Source organism: Microcaecilia unicolor, chromosome 12, assembly GCF_901765095.1.
Source record: "Microcaecilia unicolor chromosome 12, aMicUni1.1, whole genome shotgun sequence".
In the NCBI taxonomy this organism is placed as follows: Eukaryota; Metazoa; Chordata; class Amphibia; order Gymnophiona; family Siphonopidae; genus Microcaecilia; species Microcaecilia unicolor.
In genome coordinates, this window is record NC_044042.1 from 47697590 (window position 1) to 47722179 (window position 24590).

General features: G+C 46.2%; 1 protein-coding gene across 2 annotated transcripts in view; it reads right to left on the minus strand.

Moving 5' to 3' along the window:
• Positions 1-24590, minus strand: part of SIK3 (SIK family kinase 3) — a 454627-nt gene that overhangs the window by 14377 nt on the left and 415660 nt on the right. For both annotated transcript variants that reach the window (XR_003944053.1, XM_030221942.1), the window contains exons 17-23: positions 21292-21417; positions 14139-14239; positions 13453-13562; positions 12076-12424; positions 9863-10695; positions 7203-7369; positions 5985-6117 (exon numbers count right to left, since the gene is read on the minus strand). Coding sequence is in view for 1 of the 2 variants with exons in the window: in XM_030221942.1 (XP_030077802.1) it covers positions 5985-6117; positions 7203-7369; positions 9863-10695; positions 12076-12424; positions 13453-13562; positions 14139-14239; positions 21292-21417 (1819 nt within the window). In the remaining variant the exon portion in view is untranslated. The remainder of the gene's footprint in view (positions 1-5984; positions 6118-7202; positions 7370-9862; positions 10696-12075; positions 12425-13452; positions 13563-14138; positions 14240-21291; positions 21418-24590) is intronic.

Here is a 24590-nt window from a genome sequence, read left to right on the forward strand (position 1 = left end):
CATCCCCGGTGCCGATGTCGACGCCGCCGCCAACCTCGGTACCGATGTCGACGTCGATGCCAAGGAATCAGTCAGAGCTCCGAAAAGACGGTCTCGAAGCGCTCTTCTCGACGCTTGTGTCCGCTTTTTTAAACTCAGACACAACTTACAAGCGTCTGGGCGATGGTCGGGCCCAAGGCACTAGACGCACCAGGAGTGTGGGTCAGTGCTCGAGATAGACCGCTGGCACCGAGCACACTTCCTGAAGCAGTTGGGAGGCTTCAATGACATCAGTGGAAAAATCGCGGCGGCGAAATCAAACGGCTTGATCGTGCCAACAAAGGGTACAAAAAAAGAGAACCGCGTACGGGCGGCCAAAAAAGGCCACAACGGAAATTGAAAGGAAACTTACCAGGGCAAAAAACTAAGAAAAGAGGGTTTTTCTTTTTTTTTTTTTAAACTGGAAAACAAAAAAGACAAGGAAAAGGGCGACCTAAAACAAAAAGAAAGCGATAAACGCGAGTAAAGGGCGCCTAAGTTTTTCCTGGGACCTACGGGAGAGAGACCGACACACAGCCACTCTCCAGTTCGGAAAAGAAAAAACTGAGGCGGGAACGGACACGCACGGGTGGGAAGATGGCCGCGCATGCGCGGTGCGTCCGTTCCGCGCTCTACTGGCTGTCGCAAAGGGTTTGAAGATTTTGCTGGAAAATCTTCGTTCCTGGGGCCGCTGTGGACGCCAGACCCACATGTGAGAACAAGCAGCCTGTTTGTCCTCGGAGAAACTAAATTATTTATTGTCATAAAAAACTGAACAATGGAACAAAATAGTGCAATTAGCAAACAATAGCAGGTAACTGAAATATGGATCAATTATAACACTAAACATTTGCTTACTTCCTAGAAAGTACCGGGGAAGATCAGGACATATAATTCACTGAACCTCAGCAAAGAGATGTCTCTCTTTTCTCCAGGGCTAAGACTGAAGGCAAAATCAGTACACTCTAAAGGAAATGAGCTCCTGGGTCAATCAGAGCCCAGTCAACAAGATTTAACAGTATACTGGTGAATGCTTCTTGCTTGTGTTAAAGAAAAAGAACATTCAGCTTTACAGCAAAGAAACACCATCTGCTGGCCAAACAAGAGACCTACATTTCAGGACATAATAATAATCCATCATGACTTCTACTTCCTAGTATCATCCATAATCCTTTTCTTTAATGTTTTTAGTCTTATGCATTATGCCAATGGTATCTAATGTTTCTCATACCTCACACTAACACTATCTGCTTTTGTCTCATCTAGAATTTAAACCACACTGAACCCTGGAAAGGGGATATTAGCGGTATACAAGAACTGAATTGAATAATCAAGGTAGGAAAATATCCAATACAGACTTAAAACAGTTTCTTCACAGGCTCCAATGAACTCCAATCGCTGGACAGGGAGCAGATGGGACTTGGGGTAGTTTAAAACAAACCCTACTATCTCTAACACCCAAACAGTCATCCGTATGGACTCCCGAAAACACGTCCTTTGATGTGCTCTTCATCAGCAAATCATCGAGATAGGAGTACACATGGACTCCCTGTCTGCATAGTGATGCTGCTATTACAGCAAGACAGTTGGTGAAAACCTGGGGGGCCAACAAGAGGCCAAAAGGCAACACATGGCACTGGAAGTGACATGTTCCCAGCTGAAATCAAAGATACCTCCTTGTGTGCTGGAAGTATCTGGATGTGAGTGTAAGCATCCTTTAAGCCTAGAGAGCATAGCCAATCATTTTCCTGGATCATAGGGAGAAGGGTGCCCAAGTAAAGAACCCTGAACTTTTCTTTGACAAGGAATTTGTTCAGGGCCCTTAGGTCTAGGATGGAACGCATGAATCCCTTCCCTTTTTCCCCTGGTGGAACAGGCTTGACCGCATAGGCCTTTATAAGGATGAAGAGTTCCTCTGCAAGTACCTCCTTGTGCTGAGAGCTGAAGTGATTTGCTCTTGATGGGCAATCTTGTGATCTCTTTCACCGATAGAGGGTGTAACCGAGACAAGTAATCTGGGATGGTCACTGTCATGAAATGCCTAGCCACCCACCTGGGGTTACCTTGCGGTCACTTAGAGGGTCAATCCACAGCACAGCTCAGGTCCACCTGCTGCTTGTGCTCTACACTAGCTCCCTCCTCCCACCAACTAGGTGGGAAGGTACCTGCACATGGGCAGTGGATTGTGACTCATGCTCCTTAAGCTCTGCAGCTGGTGCAGGAGCCGATGAGAGAAGGAAAAATTCTAGACTTGGTCCTTAGTGGAGCGCATGATCTGGTGAGGGACGTTATGGTACCGGGGCCACTTGATAACAGTGATCATAATATGATCAGTTTTGATATCAACCTTGAAGTAACTATACACAGGAAGTCAAATACGTTAGCATTTAACTTTAAAAAAGAAGACTATGATAAAATGAGAAGAACGGTTAAAAAAAAACTTAGGGGGGTAACTGAGAGGGTAAAAACTGTACAACAGGCGTGGACGCTGTTCAAAAATACCATCCTGGAGGACCAGGCCAAACATATTCCGCAAATTAGAAAAGAAAGACGGAAGTCCAAAAGACAGCTGGCGTGGTTGAAAAGTGAGGTGAAGGAAGCTATTAGGGCTAAAAGAAACGCCTTCAGAAAATGGAAGAAGGAACAGTCTGAAAATTACAAGAAGCAGCATAAGGAGTGTCAAAGCAAATGCAAGGCGCAGATAAAGAAGGCCAAGAGGGATTACGAAAAAAAGATAGCATTAGAGGCAAAAAAACATAGCAAAACTTTTTTTCGGTACATTAAAAGCAGGAAGCCGGCAAAAGAATCGGTTGGGCCGCTGGATGACAGAGGGGTAAAAGGGGTGATCAAGTAAGATAAAGACGTAGCGGAGAGATTGAATGAATTCTTTGCTTTGGTCTTCACCGAGAAAGATTTGGGTGGGATACCGGTGTCGGAAATGGTATTTCAAGCAGACGAGTTGGAGAAACTTACTGACTTCATGGTAAACCTGGAGGATGTAATGGGGCAGTTCAGCAAACTGAAGAGTAGCAAATCTCCTGGACTGGATGGTATTCATCCTAGAGTACTGATAGAACTGTAAAATGAGCTTGCGGAGCTACTGTTAGTGATATGCAATTTATCCTTAAAATTGAGCGTAGTACCGGAAGATTGGAGGATGGCCAATGTAACGCCGATTCTTAAAAAAGGTTCCAGGGGAGATCTGGGAAATTATAGACAGGTGAGCCTGGCATCGGTGCCGGGGAAAATGGTAGAGGCTATTATCAAAAACAAAATTACAGCGCACATCCAAGGACATGGATTACTGAGACCAAGTCAGCACGGCTTTTGTGTGGGGAAATCTTGCCTGACCAATTTACTTCTTGAAGGAGTAAACAAACATGTGGACAAAGGGGAGCCGGTTGATATCATGTATCTGGATTTTCAAAAGGCGTTTGACAAGGTACCTCATGAAAGGCAACAGAGGAAATTGGAGGGTCATGGGAAAGGAGGAAATGTCCTATTGTGGATTAAAAACTGGTTGAAGGATAGGAAACAGAGAGTGGGGTTAAATGGGCAGTATTCACAATGGAGAAGGGTAGTTAGTGGGGTTCCTCAGGAGTCTGTGTTAGGATCGCTGCTTTTTAATATATTTATAAATGATTTAGAGATGGGAGTAACTAGCGAGGTAATTAAAATTTGCTGATGACACAAAGTTATTCAAAGTCATTTGAATTACTTTGTGTCATCGTCGTTAACTCGCAACAGGATTGTGAAAAATCACAGAAGGACCTTACGAGACTGGGAGACTGGGCGGTTAAATGGCAGATGACATTTAATGTGAGCAAGTGCAAGGTGATGCATGTGGGAAAAAAGAACCCGAATTATAGCTACGTCATGCAAGGTTCCACGTTAGGAGTTACGGACCAAGAAAGGGATCTGGATGTCGTCGTCAATAATACACTGAAACCTTCTGCTCAGTGTGCTGCTGCAGCTAGGAAAGCGAATAGAATGTTGGGTATTATTAGGAAAGGTATGGAAAACAGGTGTGAGGATGTTATAATGCTGTTGTATCGCTCCATGGTGCGTCCGCACCTTGAGTATTGTGTTCAATTCTGGTCGCTGCATCTCAAGAAAGATATAGTAGAATTGGAAAAGGTGCCGCGAAGGGCGACCAAAATGATGGCGGGGATGGGACGACTTCCCTATGAAGAAAGACTAAGGAGGCTAGGGCTTTTCAGCTTGGAGAAGAGACGGCTGAGGGGAGACATGATAGAGGTATATAAAATAATGAGTGGAGTGGAAAAGGTGGATGTGAAGCGTCTGTTCATGCTTTCCAAAAATACTAGGACTAGGGGGCATGCGATGAAACTACAGTGTAGTAAATTTAAAACAAATCGGAGAAATTGTTTCTTTACCCAACGCATAATTAAACTCTGCAATTCGTTGCCGGAGAACGGGGTGAAGGTGGTTAGCTTAACAGAGTTTAAAAAGGGGTTAGACGGTTTCTTAAAGAACAAGTCCATAAACCACTACTAAATGGACTTGGGAAAAATCCACAATTCCAGGAATAACATGTATAGAATGTTTGTACATTTGGGAAGCTCGCCAGGTGCCCTTGGCCTGGATTGGCCGCTGTCGTGGACAGGATGCTGGGCTCGATGGACCCTTGGTCTTTTCCCAGTGTGGCATTACTTATGTACTAAAAGCTCATCACAAGCTCCAAACTGGGCAACGCGGATCACATTACCCACTTGTGTTAATCATAGGCCTGCTTGTCCTCTGAGAAACTTTTTTTTTCTTTTGTTTAAATTTAAGCAAGGCAGTGGTGGGGGAAGAACAGGGGCGTCCCTGAGAGCCTGTGCCAGCAGATCAAAGAGCTGGCCTACAGGTGAGGCTCCAAGCACCTCCAACTGAACCTGGGAATGGCCTGCAGACTGATCCCTAGGAGAAAGCTCCGGCCCACGGGACAGGACCAGCAAGACACCAGCCATAGTTCAGGTTCTGTGGTAGTCAGACTTGACAAAAAAAAGGTGCACCAGTCCAACCTGCACTATCTGCTGGAGGTAGAGAAATACTGATTAGTGCTAGGTTATACTTACTCTTATACCAGTTATGTCACCAGAACTTGTCTATTTTCTCTATTTCCATCTAATGGTCAGGGATATAACCCATTAGTGTAGACTGGTCAAGATGGATAAGGAATATAAATTTTCTTTCAAGCCTATCTCAGCAAATCTCAGCACGTAACAGTGTCTATGCAGAGCTGGGCTAACCACTAGGTATGGACAAGGCAGCTGCCTAGAGCATCAGCTTCTGAGAGGGTGGCAAAGAGCAGCTGTAGTCAAAGCAAAACAATAGATATCCTGATAGCCAAACTCAACGAACCATCAGACCATACTTCTACCTGCAGAAAAGTAGGTAGGCAGTTTTTAAACAGCTCATTTACTGAGCTAAATGACTTTTGGAAATACCCTTTGTTATGTATATGTACTTGTGTACATATAAAATGTTTGATTTTTAAAAGTTTGATGTCCTATTATGTATAGGACTGCTGTAAGATGATTGTGATTGTAGAGTTTAATTATCAAAATCTTGTGTGGGGGGGGAGTCAATGGGCAAGGGACCTAAAAATGTATTACAAGAGTAGCGTGGGAGTCTGAATACTACATAACTCAAACCAACTGAGAGCCATGCAGCACCAAAGAAACCCAAAACTGTTGTTTCAGAGGAATAGCCAGCAACAAGCCTATGAACAAGATTAAAGGAGCATGCCTACTGGGGGAAGAGATTCTTACTTAAGTCTGATAGAAGCTGCCACTGGCCCCGAGCCTTATAATGACAAAAATTGCCCAGTGAGTGAATGGGGTGAACTGAAGACTTTTGCAATAGGACTTTACAGTTTAACTTGGGAGAATGGAGTTGTGGTTCTACGGAAAGCACAATGCCTCTAGCAGGAGACTGTAGGACAATGAGCAGATCCTTACCCTCTTGTTCTCCATCATGCAGCTGCTGGCTTGCCATGAGTGAGGACTGGCTGAGAACTGCATCTGACATCCGAGCTGAGCTTAGAGCTTTACCAGCCATTAAACTCATTCCAGCTAAATTATCCAGCTGAACCTGAAGCAACAGAGAGTGAGAGAGAGAACCAACTATTCATTTATAACAGAGTTACTGAACATACTTTCCCCTGAGAGATTTTTCTTTAATCTGGCTGTATATTTCACAAACTACGCCGCCATGCTTAGTACAAACAGTAACTTAAAATAAGAACTAAAACAATGCTGCTGCTTACCAATCTAGACTGCACAATAAAACATCTAAAATTTTATTTAAAAGTTTTTGATCAAAATTAAGTGGAACACATTACAGACTATTACTGACTTTTTCATATATCGCAAGTTGCTAAAAACTTACTTAAGATCATCTCTCATTGACAAAAGCAACTAATTCACTGTTCAGTCTTTAAGATGTACTATTACTGTTAATTTTTGCATTCTATTATTGTTATTACATTGTATTCACATAAGTTTCTGTCTTTATAACTAATGTAACTTGGATTTGTTATCAAATGTTCCACTTTTAATGTGAGCCACATTGAACCCGAACTTGTTTGGGATAATTGTAGGATCAAATGCCACAAATAATAAATAAATAAACCAACCAACCCCCCCAAGTATGTGCAAGAAGAGCACATGCGAGGCAACATAGTATGTTTTAAATAGACCTGTGAGGTTTTTATGGTTTTATACTTCCTCATGCAAAAGCTTCCCACCCTCCAAGTCAAAACTGTACAGCACGGCACGATACCAATTTAATTACATTCATAAGTACATAAGTATTGTCATACTGGGAAAGACCAAAGGTCCATCAAGCCCAGCATCCAGTTTCCAACAGTGATCAACCCAGGTCACAAATACCTGGCAAGAACCCAATAAAGTACAAAACATTTTGTACTGCTTATCCTAGAAATAGTGGATTAATAATGGTCTATGGACTTTTTCTTTAGGAAGCCGTCCAAACCTTTTTAAAACTCCGCTAAACTAACCGCCTTTACCACATTCTCTGGCAACAAATTCCAGTCTTAAGCAACCCATCACCCAAGGGTTCAATACATCAAGATAAACTCAGCCTCCCAATACTCATGCAAGTCACACTGATGGACCCTAATTATGGTTTGTCTCAAGGTGGGGGGAGGGACATACATAGACATCATCGCTGGTCTGGATAGTGTGGTGACGCTGCAGTGTCCTTGTCCGGGGATGGTCACCAGAGGATGCCCTGGGAGAGTAGCTGACTCCGTTGTGATCAGGCATCTCCATTGCCTGTCCTGGGGTGCCTCTGTCCATACATACCACTGTGTTAATGGACTCTTGCAAAGATAAAACATAATAGGATTCTTAAGGAAACAGGTAAGAAATATAAACATGTTTTCCAAGGACACAGCTTTGTATATCAGACCTCAAAGTCTATGTCACCATCAGTTACCCCTACATTCATACTCCTCCAAACTCAATTTTCAAGAGCCTTTTGCATACTTACTTTCTACACTCCAGCCTTTTCAGTGACCTCCTACACTCATATAATTATTGAGGCTCTGGCCCAGGGCGGCAGCAAATAAGGGCATCAAAATACCCAGCTGCTGACCTCATCTGCTCTACAGGTTAAGCCTCCCCCCCTCCAAGTCTCTCTCCTTTACTCTTCCCCCCTCCACTCCCCGTGGGTCCCTCACTTTTCACTCCTCTGCAGTCCTGTAAACTTTACGATGGTCACCAGCAGCAGCATTACAGGTGGTCTTTGGCAAGCCCCTGGGCCTTCCTTCTGCCACATCTTCCCTCCCCTGATGCAATTTCTTGTGGGCAGGATGCAACAGAGGGAATATCCAGGATTTGGCTGAAGGCAGCCTGTCATGCTGCTGTCAGCAACCAACATAAACTTTACAGAGCTGCGGGAGAGTGAGAGAGGTAAGGGAGAAGTGCCAGACCTGCAGGGAGAGAGACACAGGAGAGGACAGAGAGAGACTGGATCCGTGAGGGGAGAGATGCCAAACCAGCAGGGTGGGGAGGGAGGAAGGGAGAGGCACTGGAAGGAATGCTGAAGCAAATTGGCTCAGGGTGCCACTGTGCCTTCAGCCAGTCCTGAAGATACCCCTTTTGTTTAAAGCTCCTTCCATCCTCCCATTCTTACTACTTCAAAATAGAAGTACATTTGTGAACTGTTGCATTTGACCCTAATCAGAATTCCTTGGAGATGCCTTATGGACACATGTAAAGCATGAATGTCGCATGAACTCACAAGTGGACCTAGCAAAAGAAATGCTACAAACAGGGGTCTAACCAGAATAAAAAGGCACACGTTTAAACCAAAAATGGCAACAATTTAAGAAAACTGTATTAAGCACAAAAAGGAGGCAGCTCAGCAGTAAGATGAACAGAGACAAGGAGGAGTAAATGGGTATTTTAAGACTCTAGCTAATAATGCTGATTCAGTGCACAGTGAGCTGGAGTCTATGCCACGGGGAAAACAGCTCAACATCCTGTGGCATCTTGCTGAGTAAGATTTCAAGAACCCAATGATAGTATTTGCCACAGATAAATTACCTCTGGACAACAAACACAGTTCATCACAAATGCAAAAAAATCAATATGTGCCCTTTGAAACTGTTTACAGCAGATAGAGGAGTGTTTGGCAGCTGTACAAGATCTAATACTCCCAAGTCAAAAGCTGGACCTGTAATCGCCTACATATCCAGTTGGCATACTAGAGGGCTAAAGGGTGTTATATGAATATAGCTTCCCTGCATGCAATGCCAGGAAGGCCTCCCGTGTTTTCTAAGGAAACACTAAGTTGACACTTTATCAGCTTCCAGACACAGAACTCAGTTCAAACAGCAGCAGTCAGTTATCAGCGAGTGGTAAGACAAAGCAGACTCCTAGTTCTGAATCATGCTTAGCTGGCAGTCGGACCTTAAAATGTATAGTGATACCCTCTAACACATCTTAGCTAAAGTCATCTTTGCCAAAGTAATTTTCACCTAGGATTAGATACAGCTGTCACAATCTGCTACAGCAAAGCCATCAACACATAGTTGTTAGTGGCTTTCCAGTGTGTTAAAAATCTTCTGTGAAGGAGCCCCTTCCCTTTTTTCTGTACTGAAGTCAAATTGGGCACAGGAGGGCGCTTAAAATAATTTCAGATTGACAGGTCTTTAAAGTCCTACAGCTTCCTTGTAGTACAGATGGTGGATTATTATACTTTTCATTCATTGTGTACATGCAAATACATATCAAACATATAAACGGCGAGTGACCGTACTCACTCGCAAATGCGCAGTAGAGACCTTCTCTGCCCCGCCCCCATGTCAATACGTGATGACGGGGGGGGGCGGAACACAGATGGTCTGTACTGCGCATTGCTGAGGGAGGGACACCGCCGTCTAACGCTCCCCCCACCCGAGTCGCCGCCGCCACCCACCCTCTACCCGGTCGGGCCCTCGCTCCACTATTGAAACAGCGAGGGTCCGGGAACGCAGCACTGAGCTCTGCTGAGCTGCCGACATCGCCCTTCCTTCTTCTTCTCTGCCTCTGTCCCGCCCTCGACGACGTTACGTCACACAAACTCGGAGGGGGAGGGGCAGCGGCGAACTCGGCGGTGGGGGCGGGCCTTTCAACCCCCCCTTCCTATAATAGCCCGTTTTTACGGGCTCAAAGTCTAGTATGTTAATAAACATTACAACAGAAAAGAACATAACCCTGCTTATCACCTACTACATAAAAATAAGACCTAAAATACTACACGTACTAGAATACCTTCTGCCCAGTTCTATCACATTTTACCATCTTATGGCACAGAGACCATTTCTCACCTTTACTGGGCACTTTATTCCTGCTGAATGTGGATGCAGCTTGGTGTCGGTAGTGATGTGTGCCCATGTCCTGTGGGTGATTCACATTCCCATGCAGAGATCCCGGATCTCCGTGTCCACCAACCTTAACAAGCTGGGTGCCCTTGTGGCAACCTTTGGTCAAAGTGCTGGAAGTGTCTGAATTCTCTTCTCGGGCCCCATCATTGCAGCAATCCTCTTCCATGCTCTCTGAGTGCATCAGAGGTGGCTGCTGTGCATACCTGTGTGGGGGGGCTGCTGGTTGCTGTTGCATACATTCCGTAACCCTAATCTGTAAAAGGTGCTGGGGGCTGGCATGGTGGTGATATGAGTCAGCATTTTGGTAAGGCAAAGACAAACTTTGACATTCGGATATATTCTGTCCTCCTCCTTGGTTCATCTGCCTGATCAGTTTGTTCAGTTCTTGCTGATGCTGTTGCTGCTGCTTCATCAACTGTGCAAATTCCGCTGGGGGCAGTCGCATGTCTGCATGTCCCGTTAGAGAGTGGCGAGGTGAAAGCAGTCCTTGCAGCATGTGTGGTACTTGCTGCTGCTGGTGATGACGGCCATAGTCTCCTGGTGTTGGGGATAGCAGTGCCTGCTGTAGTGCTGAGGCAGTGTAGGTGTGTGGCGTGTTTGGGGAAAAACTAGAAAATTGGTTGAGTGGGGGGACACTCAGAGCCTGTGTCTGAGGGAAGCCCACCCCTGCTGGTGGGCTGTAGACACTGGGAGAAGCTCGGGATTGGTCGGGGAAAAGGTGAGGATGCAAGTGACCCTGCTCAGAATTAGCAGGAGAAAATCTGCTCGAGTTTAGGCTGAAAAAAAAAAAAGATGATTAAGTTTTACTGCGCCCACTAGTTCTCACGCCTAACATATCATCAATTAGTAGAAGAACTGTGGGGTCCTTTACTAAGGCGTAGTAAAAAGTGGCCTGCGGCAGTGTAGGTGCATGTTTTGGGTGTGCGCCGGCTCAGTTTTTACGGCATTTACAAAAAAGGGCTTTTTTTTTTTTTCAATGGGACGGGAAAAGGGCATGCGGTAAAACGGAAACCGGCGCACGTCTTAAACTGGCCTGAGCACTTAACGTCATCCATTGATCTGGCGATAAGGGCTCATATGCTACATGCGCAGTGACCAGTCGGCGTACGCCAACTGCCGATTACCAACGGAAACAGCGAACATGGGAGGGAGTAAATAAATCATCCAGACATTACTGGAGTGCACCAAATCTGAAATTACCACCAGGGAGGCGTGGTAGCCTGGCGGTAGTCTCATTTGGCCGCACGCCTTTGTAAAAGGGCCCCTGCATGAGGAGAAAAGGGAAAGCATGGACTGTTGCATAAATGTATAAGCGCCCCTCATTCCATCTTGGCGCATTATCAAGGTACCTCTTACAGATATTCAGAGTTAATAACCAAATGGTAAAACACTGACTATATACAGAGTGGAAGCAGCTGCTGGCTGAAATACCACCTAGAAAAACAGAATAAAGGTGAGTACCTTTGCACTATTATATCTCCCTCTTCTAGTCCTTGTGTCAGCTGTTTGCAGCACATTCATATTATGTGTGACATCTGCACAGGGCTCTTAAGAGAAGTTTCTATTCAACTGTCTGTGCTGTATTCATGTTTTACATTATCAGTTTAAGTCTTGCACGGGTCTCCGATAACCAGCACAGCAAAATGTCTCATTTACTTAGCAATCCCACTATTAGAGACTCTAAGTCAAAGGAGCCAAATAAATGAACAAGGTTTGGAGGGAGGGCTCAGAATAAGAGAGGAACATAAGTGTAGTGAACCAACTTCAAAAGGCACAGCACTACCCTGTATTAAGACAAACTGGAAATATCTACTTGGTATGTTCCTTGTAAACAAGGAGAGAGAGTTTCCTGTTTGCATCACACTACAAGATGTACAAGATCTACAGGTCAAATAGATATTTAAGCAGGATAAAGAGTGGCTGCTGAAAGCAACACAACCAAAGCAAGTAGTGATCTTGTTCCTGGGGTAACGTCTCAAAATTCAGCCCTTTGCAAACATCTGTACATGACCTCAATCATTTTATCCCTTGGCTCTCCCTTCCAGTGACTCTGACACCATTTTAACTCCCTGTGTCTAGAATGCTCACTCTAAAGATTGACTCTTCCCCACTTTTTGGCATAATTCACCCCTTTTCTGAGCTTGGGCAGACATTACCTGTGTGCCTCTGCACTGTCAGCACTCAGCTGCTTGGACAGCGGCCTGTGTGTGTAACCTGGCAGGGATGCCATCAGGTTAGCTCGATGCTGCATCTGGAGCTGATTGGCACAAGGGTTCATGGACATTCCCCGGGCATGAGAGGGCATGCCCTGTGTGGTGGCTCCTTGCAGAAGGCTGCTGCCACCCAGCATATCAGTGGCTTCCTGCACTTGGATGGTAACTTGCTGTGGCTGCTGTATACTCATGCATGGCAGTGCCATATTTGGAGGGGGGGAACCATTGCCAGCCCGCTGAAAGACTGCATTATGAGATGGTAAGCCTTGAAACTGTGTTGTTGACGTAGCACCTGGAACATAAAATGCAGTCATTTATATTAAACACAGATTTGAAAAATCTTAACAAAAATGCCAAATAAGGTGATACTATTTTATTGAACTGGCTTAATACACTTTTCAACTAACTTTTGGAAACTAAAACCAAAGCCTACTTCTTCAAGTCAGGACAATATGGGCTGTCCAGCCCCGAATGAGGCAGCTTTGGCTTTCAAAAGCTAGTCAAAAAGCATATTAAGAGGTCCTTTTACTAAGGTGCGCTGACAAATGGTTTGCGGTAGTGTAGGTGCGGGTTTTGGCCACGTGCCAATCCATTTTTCAGTGCGTCTGTGAAAAAGGCCTTTTTTTTTTTTTGCCGAAAATGGACGTGTGGCAATATCAAAATTGCCGCATGTCCATTTTGGGTCTGAGACCTTACCGCCAGCCATTGACCTAGCAATAAAGAATCTGGGAGGTAATGACTAACGCGCATGAAATGCCACTTGGAGAGCGTGTATCGGACACACGCCAAAAATGAAATTACCGCAAGAACCACACGGTAGTCTGGTGGTAACTCCATTTTGGCACACATTGGGCACGCGTAGACGCTTACGCGGCTTAGTAAAAGGGCCCCTAAGTCAGCCCAATAAAATTGCTTTATTTTCCATGTTTTGTTTTTATTTTTATTAATCTTTAAAATGGACTAACTCAGATACCGCACTACTTTATGAAAATCTGGTGCGAGTATCCAAGAACTCCGGAACTGAGTACAGAAGTAAATAGATCTGATTCTTATAAAGGTATTGTACAAGTGTCTCATAACTGTAAACTTTGTGCACAAACACACCCGCATGAAAAAGCAGTATTTAAGGGGATGTCACAGTCATTCCATCAAGTCCTTAATTACATCAGCCAGCCATTTCCTCAAAATAGAAAAATTGGATCTTTAAATGAAATAGCCCTGCAAGGAGATGCTCAGAGCCTTCCTGCAGCTGGTTGTGTGGGTAGGGATAAAGGGGTTTGCAGAAAGCAGATGGGAACAAAATGCATCAGAAGAACATACCATGAGTCTGCAGCACTGTACTGGTAACAGGAGGGGGGCTGCTATTTGGCTGTCTGAAGAGGTGGTTACTGGGGTGGTTTGGAGGTGGACTAGACTGCTGTATTCGTAACCTAAAAAAAGACCACAAACATGTAAGGGACTGTCAGTATCTTGATACTTCATGAAGCCAAAATGCTTCCAGTTATATATCCCACTAGAAATTTAGCCTTTACCACTACGACCTAGCCATAAAGCTCAAGGCTTCTCCTATAAAAAGGTCAGATCACAACTCTTCCCTTCTTCAGTTTCAGTATGTAAACAGAATTATTCATTCTGTAAGAATGAACTCTAGATTTCTAGTGCACTCAGAAACACCCTACCATTACTAAAGGAAATCCTGTTTCGTTTTTAAAGCTAGCTGTTTACATTCCTTATTTTCCTGGTAACCCATAGCAAAGCCTTTAGTGTCAAAGCACTGTAGTATAGATGGCCTCCTCTTGTGGGAAGGGGTTTCTGCATTAGTTTTATGACCTTCAGGGCCTAGATCCTTCAATAAAAGGAGATGGAGGTTCATGTTATTCTAACTGAAATTAATGAACCAAATTGTAGGTTCTGTTTTCTATTATAATTTGCTTCGAGCTTTAGGTGAAGCAAAACATCAATTAATGTAAACTATTACTTTTTCTGTACCAAGTAAAATCTCTTACCTCTGTAGCTGGTGAGTGAGCAGAGCTGGCTGGTTTTCACATGCTTGCCCCATGGAGGGAGCCTGAAGGGGTGGAGAAGGTTGAGGGGGTCTGATACAATCCTAGTGCAATCAAGAACAAGGAAGGAAAAGTATTTAGCCAAGAGGTCAGAAAAGCGAATGCTACATACCTGTAGAAGGTATTCTCCGAGGACAGCAGGCTGATTGTTCTCACTGATGGGTGACGTCCACGGCAGCCCCTCCAATCGGAAACTTTACTAGCAAAGGCCTTTGCTAGTCCTCGCGCGCCGATGCGCACACCGCGCATGCGCGGCGGTCTTCCCGCCCGAACCGGCTCGTGTTCGTCAGTCCCATATGTAGCAAGACAAAACAAGGGAAGACACAACTCCAAAGGGGAGGCGGGCGGGTTTGTGAGAACAATCAGCCTGCTGTCCTCGGAGAATACCTTCTACAGGTATGTAGCATTCGCTTTCTCCGAGGACAAGCAGGCTGCTTGTTCTTACTGATGGGGTATCCCTAGCCCCCAGGCTCACTCAAAACAACAAACATGGTCAATTGGGCCTCGCAACGGCGAGGACAAAACTGAGATTGACCTAACAATTTATCCAACTAACTGCGAGTGTAGCCTGGAACAGAATAAACGTGGGCCTAGGGGGGTGGAGTTGGATTCTAAACCCCGAACAGATTCTGAAGCACTGACTGCCCGAACCGACTGTCGCGTCGGGTATCCTGCTGCAGGCAGTAATGAGATGTGAATGTGTGGACAGATGACCACGTCGCAGCTTTGCAAATCTCTTCAATAGTGGCTGACTTCAAGTGGGCCACCGATGCTGCCATGACTCTAACATTATGAGCCGTGACATGACCCTCAAGAGCCAGCCCAGCCTGGGCGTAAGTGAAGGAAATGCAATCTGCTAGCCAACTGGATATGGTGCGTTTCCCCACAGCCACTCCCCTCCTGTTGGGATCAAAAGAAACAAACAATTGGGCGGACTGTCTGTTGGGCTGTGTCCGCTCCAGATAGAAGGCCAATGCTCTTTTGCAGTCCAATGTGTGCAGCTGACGTTCAGCAGGGCAGGAATGAGGACGGGGAAAGAATGTTGGCAAGACAATTGACTGGTTAAGATGGAACTCCGACACAACCTTTGGCAAGAACTTAGGATGAGTGCGGACTACTCTGTTATGATGAAATTTGGTGTAAGGGGCCTGGGCTACCAGGGCCTGAAGCTCACTGACTCTACGAGCTGAAGTAACTGCCACCAAGAAAATTACCTTCCAGGTCAAGTACTTCAGATGGCAGGAGTTCAGTGGCTCAAAAGGAGGTTTCATCAGCTGGGTGAGAACGACATTGAGATCCCATGACACTGCAGGAGGTTTGACGGGGGGCTTTAACAAAAGCAAACCTCTCATGAAGCGAACAACTAAAGGCTGTCCTGAGATCGGCTTACCTTCCACACGGTAATGGTATGCACTAATTGCGCTAAGGTGAACCCTTACAGAGATGGTCTTGAGACCAGACTCAGACAAGTGCAGAAGGTATTCAAGCAGGGTCTGTGTAGGACAAGAGCGAGGATCTAGGGCCTTGCTGTCACACCAGACGGCAAACCTCCTCCATAGAAAGAAGTAACTCCACTTAGTGGAATCTTTCCTGGAAGCAAGCAAGATGCGGGAGACACCCTCTGACAGACCCAAAGAGGCAAAGTCTACGCTCTCAACATCCAGGCCGTGAGAGCCAGAGACTGGAGGTTGGGATGCAGAAGTGCCCCTTCATCCTGTGTGTTGAGGGTCGGAAAACACTCCAATCTCCACGGTTCTTCGGAGGACAACTCCAGAAGAAGAGGGAACCAGATCTGACGTGGCCAAAAAGGAGCAATCAGAATCATGGTGCCTCGGTCTTGCTTGAGTTTCAACAAAGTCTTCCCCTACCAGAGGTATGGGAGGATAAGCATACAGCAGACCTTCCCCCCAGTCCAGGAGGAAGGCATCCGATGCCAGTCTGCCGTGGGCCTGAAGCCTGGAACAGAACTGAGGAACTTTGTGGTTGGCTCGAGACGCAAAGAGATCTACCAAGGGGGTGCCCCACACCTGGAAGATCTGGCGCACTACTCGGGAATTGAGCGACCACTCGTGAGGTTGCATAATCCTGCTCAACCTGTCGGCCAGACTGTTGTTTACGCCTGCCAGATATGTGGCTTGGAGCACCATGCCGTGACGGCGAGCCCACAGCCACATGCTGACGGCTTCCTGACACAGGGAGCGAGATCCGGTGCCCCCCTACTTGTTGATGTAATACATGGCAACCTGGTTGTCTGTCTGAATTTGGATAATTTGGTGGGACAGCCGATCTCTAAAAGCCTTCAGAGCGTTCCAGATCGCTCGTAACTCCAGGAGATTGATCTGCAGATCGCGTTCCTGGAGGGACCAGCTTCCCTGGGTGTGAAGCCCATCGACATGAGCCCCCCACCCCAGGAGAGACGCATCCGTAGTCAGCACTTTTTGTGGCTGAGGAATTTGGAAAGGGCGTCCCAGAGTCAAATTGGACCAAATCGTCCACCAATACAGGGATTTGAGAAAACTCGTGGACAGGTGGATCACGTCTTCTAGATCCCCAGCAGCCTGAAACCACTGGGAAGCTAGGGTCCATTGAGCAGATCACATGTGAAGGCGGGCCATGGGAGTCACATGAACTGTGGAGGCCATGTGGCCCAACAATCTCAACATCTGCCGAGCTGTGATCTGCTGGGACGCTCGCACCCGCGAGACGAGGGACAACAAGTTGTTGGCTCTCGCCTCTGGGAGATAGGCACGAGCCGTCTGAGAGTCCAGCAGAGCTCCTATGAATTTGAGTCTCTGCACTGGGAGAAGATGGGACTTTGGATAATTTATCACAAACCCCAGTAGCTCCAGGAGGCGAATAGTCATCTGCATGGACTGCAGAGCTCCTGCCTCGGATGTGTTCTTTACCAGCCAATCGTCGAGATAGGGGAACACGTGCACTCCCAGCCTGCGAAGCGCCGCTGCTACTACAGCCAAGCACTTCGTGAACACTCTGGGCGCAGAGGCGAGCCCAAAGGGTTGCACACAGTACTGGAAGTGACGTGTGCCCAGCTGAAATCGCAGATACTGTCTGTGAGCTGGCAGTATCGGGATGTGCATGTAGGCGTCCTTCAAGTCCAGAGAGCATAGCCAGTCGTTTTCCTGAATCATGGGAAGAAGGGTGCCCAGGGAAAGCATCCTGAACTTTTCCTTGACCAGATATTTGTTCAGGGCCCTTAGGTCTAGGATGGGACGCATCCCCCCTGTTTTCTTTTCCACAAGGAAGTACCTGGAATAGAATCCCAGCCCTTCTTGCCCGGATGGCACGGGCTCGACCGCATTGGTGCTGAGAAGGGCGGAGAGTTCCTCTGCAAGTACCTGCTTGTGCTGGAAGCTGTAAGACTGAGCTCCCGGTGGGCAATTTGGAGGTTTGGAGGCCAAATTGAGGGTGTATCCTTGCCGGACTATTTGGAGAACCCACTGGTCGGAGGTTATGAGAGGCCACCTTTGGTGAAAAACTGTCAACCTCCCCCCAACCAGCAGGTCGCCCGGCACTGACACGTTGATGTCGGCTATGCTCTGCTGGAGCCAGTCAAAAGCTCGCTCCTTGCTTTTGCTGGGGAGCCGAGGTGCCTTGCTGAGGCGCATGCTGCTGACGAGAGCGAGCGCGCTGGGGCTTAGCCTGGGCCGCAGGCTGTCGAGAAGGAGGGTTGTACCTATGCTTACCAGAAGAGTAGGGAACAGTCTTCCTTCCCCCATAAAAACGTCTACCTGTGGAGGTAGAAGCTGAAGGCTGCCGGCGGGAGAACTTGTCAAAAGCGGTATCCCGCTGGTGGAGCTGCTCTACCACCTGTTCGACTTTCTCTCCAAAAATATTGTCCGCACGGCAAGGCGAGTCCGCAATCCGCTGCTGGATCCTATTCTCCAGGTCGGAGGCACGCAGCCCTGAGAGTCTGCGCATCACCACACCTTGAGCAGCGGCCCTGGACGCAACATCAAAGGTATCATATAGCCCTCTGGCCAGGAATTTTCTGCACGCCTTCAGCTGCCTGACCACCTCCTGAAATGGCTTGGCTTGCTCAGGAGGGAGCTTGTCCACCAAGCCCGCCAACTGCCGCACATTGTTCCGCATGTGTATGCTCGTGTAGAGCTGGTAAGACTGGATTTTGGCCACGAGCATAGAGGAATGGTAGGTCTTCCTCCCAAAGGAGTCTAAGGTTCTAGAGTCTTTGCCCGGGGGCGCCGAAGCATGCTCCCTAGAACTCTTAGCCTTCTTTAGGGCCAGATCCACAACTCCAGAGTCGTGAGGCAACTGAGTGCGCATCAGCTCTGGGTCCCCATGGATCCGGTACTGGGACTCGATCTTCTTGGGAATGTGGGGATTACTTAGAGGCTTGGTCCAGTTCGCCAGCAATGTCTTTTTTAGGACATGATGCATGGGTACTGTGGACGCTTCCTTAGGTGGAGAAGGATAGTCCAAGAGCTCAAACATTTCAGCCCTGGGCTCGTCCTCCACAACCACCGGGAAGGGGATGGCCATAGACATCTCCCGGACAAAGGCCGCAAAAGACAGTCTCTCGGGAGGAGAAAGCTGCCTTTCAGGGGAGGGAGTGGGATCAGAAGGAAGGCCATCAGACTCCTCGTCAGAGAAATATCTGATGTCCTCCTCCTCCTCCCACGAGGCCTCACCATCAGTATCAGACACAAGTTCATGAACCTGTGTCTGAAGCTGTGCCCGGCTCGACTCCGTGGAAACACGGCCACGGTGTGAGCGTCGAGAGGTAGACTCCCTCGCCAGCACCGGTGAAGCTCCCTCCGCCGACGTCGTCGGGGAGCCTTCCTGGGAGGCGACCGCAGTCGGTACCGCAAGCGGCACCAATGTCGGAGACCTCACCCCGGGCAAGGGGCCAGCCGGCGCCTCACTCGACGGTACCGGAGGCGCAAGCACCCCCGGTACCGGAGGGGAAGGGCGCAACAGCTCTCCCAGGATCTCTGGGAGAACGGCCCGGAGACTCTCGTGCAGGGCGGCTGTGGAGAAAGACATAGAAGCCGATGCAGGCGTCGAGTCTGTTCCGGGCTGTCCAAGGTGGAGCGCATCGACACCTCCTGAACAGAGGGTGAGCGGTCCTCCCGGTGCTGATGCCTACTGGGTGCCGACTCCCTCGGCGACCCAGAGCTCTCGGTACCGATGCGGGAAGGAGACCGGTGTCGATGCTTCTTTGACTTTTTCAAACGAAGCATGTCACCGGAACTTCCCGGTACTGACGAGGAGGACGTAGAATCCAACCGTCGCTTCCTCGGGACCGAGGCCGAAGAAGGTCGGTCTCGGGGCGGGGGGGGGGGGGGGGCTGTACCGCAGGAGCCCTCAGGGTAGGGGGAGACCCACCCAAAGGCTCACCGCCACCAGCAGGGGAATGGACAGCCCTCACCTGCACTCCGGTCGAAGCACCACCGTCCGACGACATCAGCACTAGTGGAGGTCCCGGTACCACCGACGCCGACGCAGCCTTCCAATGTCTCGGTACCGACGATGCAGAGGGTCGATGCCTCGATGTAGTCGATACAGCCGATGCCGAGGTCGGAGGTCTTGACGCTATCGACGTCGATGCACTCGATACCCTCGGTGCTTTTGCCGACGAAGAGCCCGAGAACAACACGTTCCACTGGGTCAATCTCGCTACCTGAGTCCTTTTCTGTAAAAGGGCGCAAAGACTACAGGCCTGCGGGCGGTGCCCAGCCCCCAGACACTGAAGACACGACGCGTGCCTATCAGTGAGCGAGATTACCCGGGCGCACTGGGTGCACTTCTTGAAGCCGATGGGAGACTTCGATGACATGGGCAGAAAAATCACGCCGGCGAAAACAAAACTCGTAATTGCGGTAAAGGCACCAAAAAGAGGGAGAGAAAAAAACTCGAACCGAGGCCTCAAAAGGGCCTACCCCGAAAACGAAAGTAAACTTAACGGGGCAAGAAACTGGAAATACGGGAAGGGGAAAAAGACCGAAAAGGTCTTTCTCCGAAATCCCTTTTTTTAATTTTTTTTTTACTTTAGCGAAAAGCCAAAAGACGCGCGAGGGTCAACTTAAGGGGTGCGAACGGCGCAAACATGACCGTCCCGAGCGCGGACAAAAGAAGACTGTAGAATAGTAGAATTGGAAAAGGTACAGCGAAGGGCGACGAAAATGATAGTGGGGATGGGACGACTTTCCTATGAAGAGAGGCTGAGAAGGCTAGGGCTTTTCAGCTTGGAGAAGAGACGGCTGAGGGGAGATATGATAGAAGTGTATAAAATAATGAGTGGAATGGATCGGGTGGATGTGAAGCGACTGTTCACGCTATCCAAAAATACTAGGACTAGAGGGCATGAGTTGAAGCTACAGTGTGGTAAATTTAAAACGAATCGGAGAAAATTTTTCTTCACCCAACGTGTAATTAGACTCTGGAATTCATTGCCGGAGAACGTGGTACGGGCGGTTAGCTTGACGGAGTTTAAAAAGGGGTTAGATAGATTCCTAAAGGACAAGTCCATAGACCGCTATTAAATGGACTGGAAAAATTTCTCATTTTTAGGTATAACTTGTCTGGAATGTTTTTACGTTTGGGGAGCGTGCCAGGTGCCCTTGACCTGGATTGGCCACTGTCGGTGACAGGATGCTGGGCTAGATGGACCTTTGGTCTTTCCCAGTATGGCACTACTTATGTACTTATGTACTTATGTAAGACTGACGAACACGAGCCGGTTCGGGTAGGAAAACGGCCGCGCATGCCGTGGACGTCACCCATCAGTGAGAACAAGCAGCCTGCTTGTCCTCGGAGAAAAGAATGCTCCATGACAGAGCATATTTCAAAACAGAGTCATAGCAAGCGTTTCAAGCACACTGTGAGGTGACAAGCACTAGCACACTGTCTTATGCCACCTGAGGTCATTCACTGTCTTTATAAACTGCATTAACTGGTGAAAACAAAATGAAAGAGCAGTGGGAACGAGTACTTAGAAAGTGGGACTAAAACATCTTGTCCAGGTGGAACTGCTTTAGCTGGTCAGTTGTGCTTCCCATCCCTTGGCCTGGCATATATCCTAGGCAGTCACACTGTAAGAAAGCCTTTGGCTCAGTACCTGGATCTGCTGATGGAGAATCTGGTGTTGCTGTTCCTGCTGGTATAAAATGTGCTGCTGTTGGGTCTGCTCCAGCATCTTCTCATCTATGTGCACTCCGTACATCTTCTGGAGCTGTTCACACTCCTGCAAAGCACACCAGCATCAGTCGCCAGAGCATGAAAAACACTTTCCAGGGACTAAAAGAGAAAGACAGACTAGAGAGAGCAAACATGTACCCACAGACAACACACAGAAAGGAAGAGCGAGTACACAGCAATACAGAATCCACTGGATCTGGAGACTGAAGGGAGGAAAGGGCCTCAGAGAGCTTGTGCAAGTGTCATTTTATTGTTAGTACTTGTGTTGTTGCAATCACTGGCATAAAAAACTCCGCATTTGGGCTAGCTTGTACCTAGGACTAGTTCCCCATATCTTATTCAACTGTATATATAATTTGCCTTCAATTTAGCCACCCATCTATTTATCCCATTAGTTTGTCCTACTCAGCTTGTCCATCCATATGTCTCAATTGTTTCTGCCCCCCTTGGTTGCCTATTAAGATATTTCAATGTATTGTACTGACACTTTGAGCATCGTATCTGCTGTTTGAATGTTCTAATGTATACCTATTAAGATGTTTCATTTGTATTTTGTTACATCACCTGCTAGACTGGATTCCACTAGATATGTGGCTTTTTATTTTTTGGCACCATCTCTTTAAAATTCACTTCCTATTTATTTAAGGACAGAGCCTAAGTTTTATAAATTTAAGGGGCTAAGCTTTATCTGAGGAGTAACTGGGCTTTGATTTGATTTATATTTTGTACTGGCTAGATATGGCTGCTTGTTTGTCTTTTGTCATGTCTTGTTTTATGGTTTTGTTCATTGCTTTTACTTGTACTCTGCTTAGATTTGTTGGTTTGGAGTATATACAAGTGGAGTCATATATCAAATTTTGAAATAAACAAAGTTCTTTCCATGCTACCTATTACGATGTAAACAAACAAAAAGTCCATCGTGGTAGAGGAACAAAAGAATCCCACAGTAAGCACAAGGAGTCAAAAAACAGCAAGAAGTGGTTCTTCTAGGACAAACCAGAAATGATTCCAAAAGTTCAAAGAGATATTTATTAATGGTTGAAGACTTGACACAGCACTGTGTTTCGGCAAATATACCTGCCTCAGAAGTCTAAAATAACATATAAACAAAATGTACAATATGGGAAAAAATAGATAGATAGATAGATATAAACCAACAAATTATAAGAAAAATAAACATCAAAATGTAAAAATTATAAAAATATATTAAAAAACTACCCACAATTATAAACACTTATACATATTGTAATTAAAACAAAGAATGGAAAAATGGTGTTCCAAATAATAAAATAAGCTACTGACCTTTCCACTAAAGTCTGTAGAATAGAACCATCCACAATTATCAATGTGACAAAAGATGTAAATGGTCTAATATATCCATCAATAAAAAGTTATAGAGATACACATAGAGGTGTATTTTCAAAGTACTTAGACTTACATGTGGGTACCAATGACATAGGAAAATGTAGGAAAGGTTCTGGAAGCCAAATTTAAGCTTTTAGGTAGAAAGCTCAAACCCAGAACCTCTAGGGTACAAAGTTTTGTAACTCTAAGTGCTTTGAAAATGAGCCCCAATAATGTATCAAAAAAATTATATTGCTATGAACAGGATAAACAGAAAAACACCTTTGCGGATAAAAATCATAACAGTTAATAAAAGTAAAATATGCACTTCTTCATACTTATGTAAGAAGCGTATTGAGATGTAATATCCACGAGGAATAACAAAGTAAAAACCAAAAGAACAAAGTTGCAAATGTGTATAAGTAAAAAATAGAGTGTGTATAGATATGAACGCACTGAATCTTGAATTTCCGTAAAGAATAGCCACAAAATGATTCGCTAATATAAAAAAATGCAAATGTGCTGAAGTGACCAAAAAGATACGTGAAACACTGAGGGTAAGCAACACATAGGAGGGGTTGGTGCTAGGGTTAAATACCAACAAAACAAGAGAAGCACCGTGAGAACGTTACTTATCATCGAACATTGACACAAAAATAAAAAATAGCGAGACTGTACAATATGATGGATAGTGAACTGGTTATCTTTTACAATAGTTAACCTTGCTGCGTGTGAATAATGTCACACTAAATGCTTTCGACCCTCAAACTGAAGTAGTCAAACAGAACACCGAATGAATAGAAATTAAAAGAAGAGTGGCAAAATATTGTAAGTATGAATACTTGCGCCATAATCAACAAAATATTGTCTCCTTCCTCAGAGTCTAATTTTGCAAGTCAATTTTCTGTGAAAAATGAGCAAAGTGGCATGATCGAAGCATCGGTAAACTACAGAATCAGAGTGGCTATCAGTGGCATCACTGCTTCAAAGCTCAAAAGCTGGCACCAAAAATAGGCGCATGCATGCAAGGCAAAGCAAGCTTCATGCAGTATTAACAGGGAGAAGGCAAACAAGAAAAACATAAATGAACGTAAGATGAAGTAAAATAATTAAATAAAAAAAGGCTCCGTGGGAATCAAAAACATATAGATCATCAAGAGCCCTGTTTACTATGCTGAACTAGAGGCACGTAAGTGTTTTTAGTGTGCACTAAGCATTAGTGCACGCTACCCATGTAGATCCCCATAATATTCCTATGGGCGTCTACACAGTTAGTGCGTGCTAATTTTTAACACTCGCTACAAACACTACTGCATCTTAGTAAACAGGGCCGCTAGTGTGGTCCAATTAAAAGCTAGTATCCATGAAATGTTTAAAAAATACACAGTTCATGAATGATTACAGAATTTTGTGAATAGATATGCCTTAATAATAATAACAATGAAAACACTGTCAGAAAAATATTGAAAATCGTGCAAATGCCAAATAAACACACTGTTAATAAAATAGATACCACAAAAAAAAAGAAAACAAGATGGCGTCTTGAGGAGAATGCAGCAAGGCGGTTCTCTCCCTGTTTTCCTCTAACTTGAAACTTTTTACTTGAGAAAATGCCGAAAAGGAGGGGTAAACAGCGCATTGGTCCCACTACACTTGTGAGACCAAAAGGGCCGATGGATTGCTTTGCAGTGCCTGGAAGTCTTTTGGGGCTGGGTGCCTCGCTGCTGGAGGGAACGTTGGGGTGTGTCCTACTCCCCCAGCTTGAGGCCGAGATCTCACTCAGCCCTGATGAATGAAGACCTCCGACAATGCCGGCGGTGGAACAGCAACAGGGGCGGGAAACCCCTTGTACCTCAGGTCAAGGAGTGCCTCCTC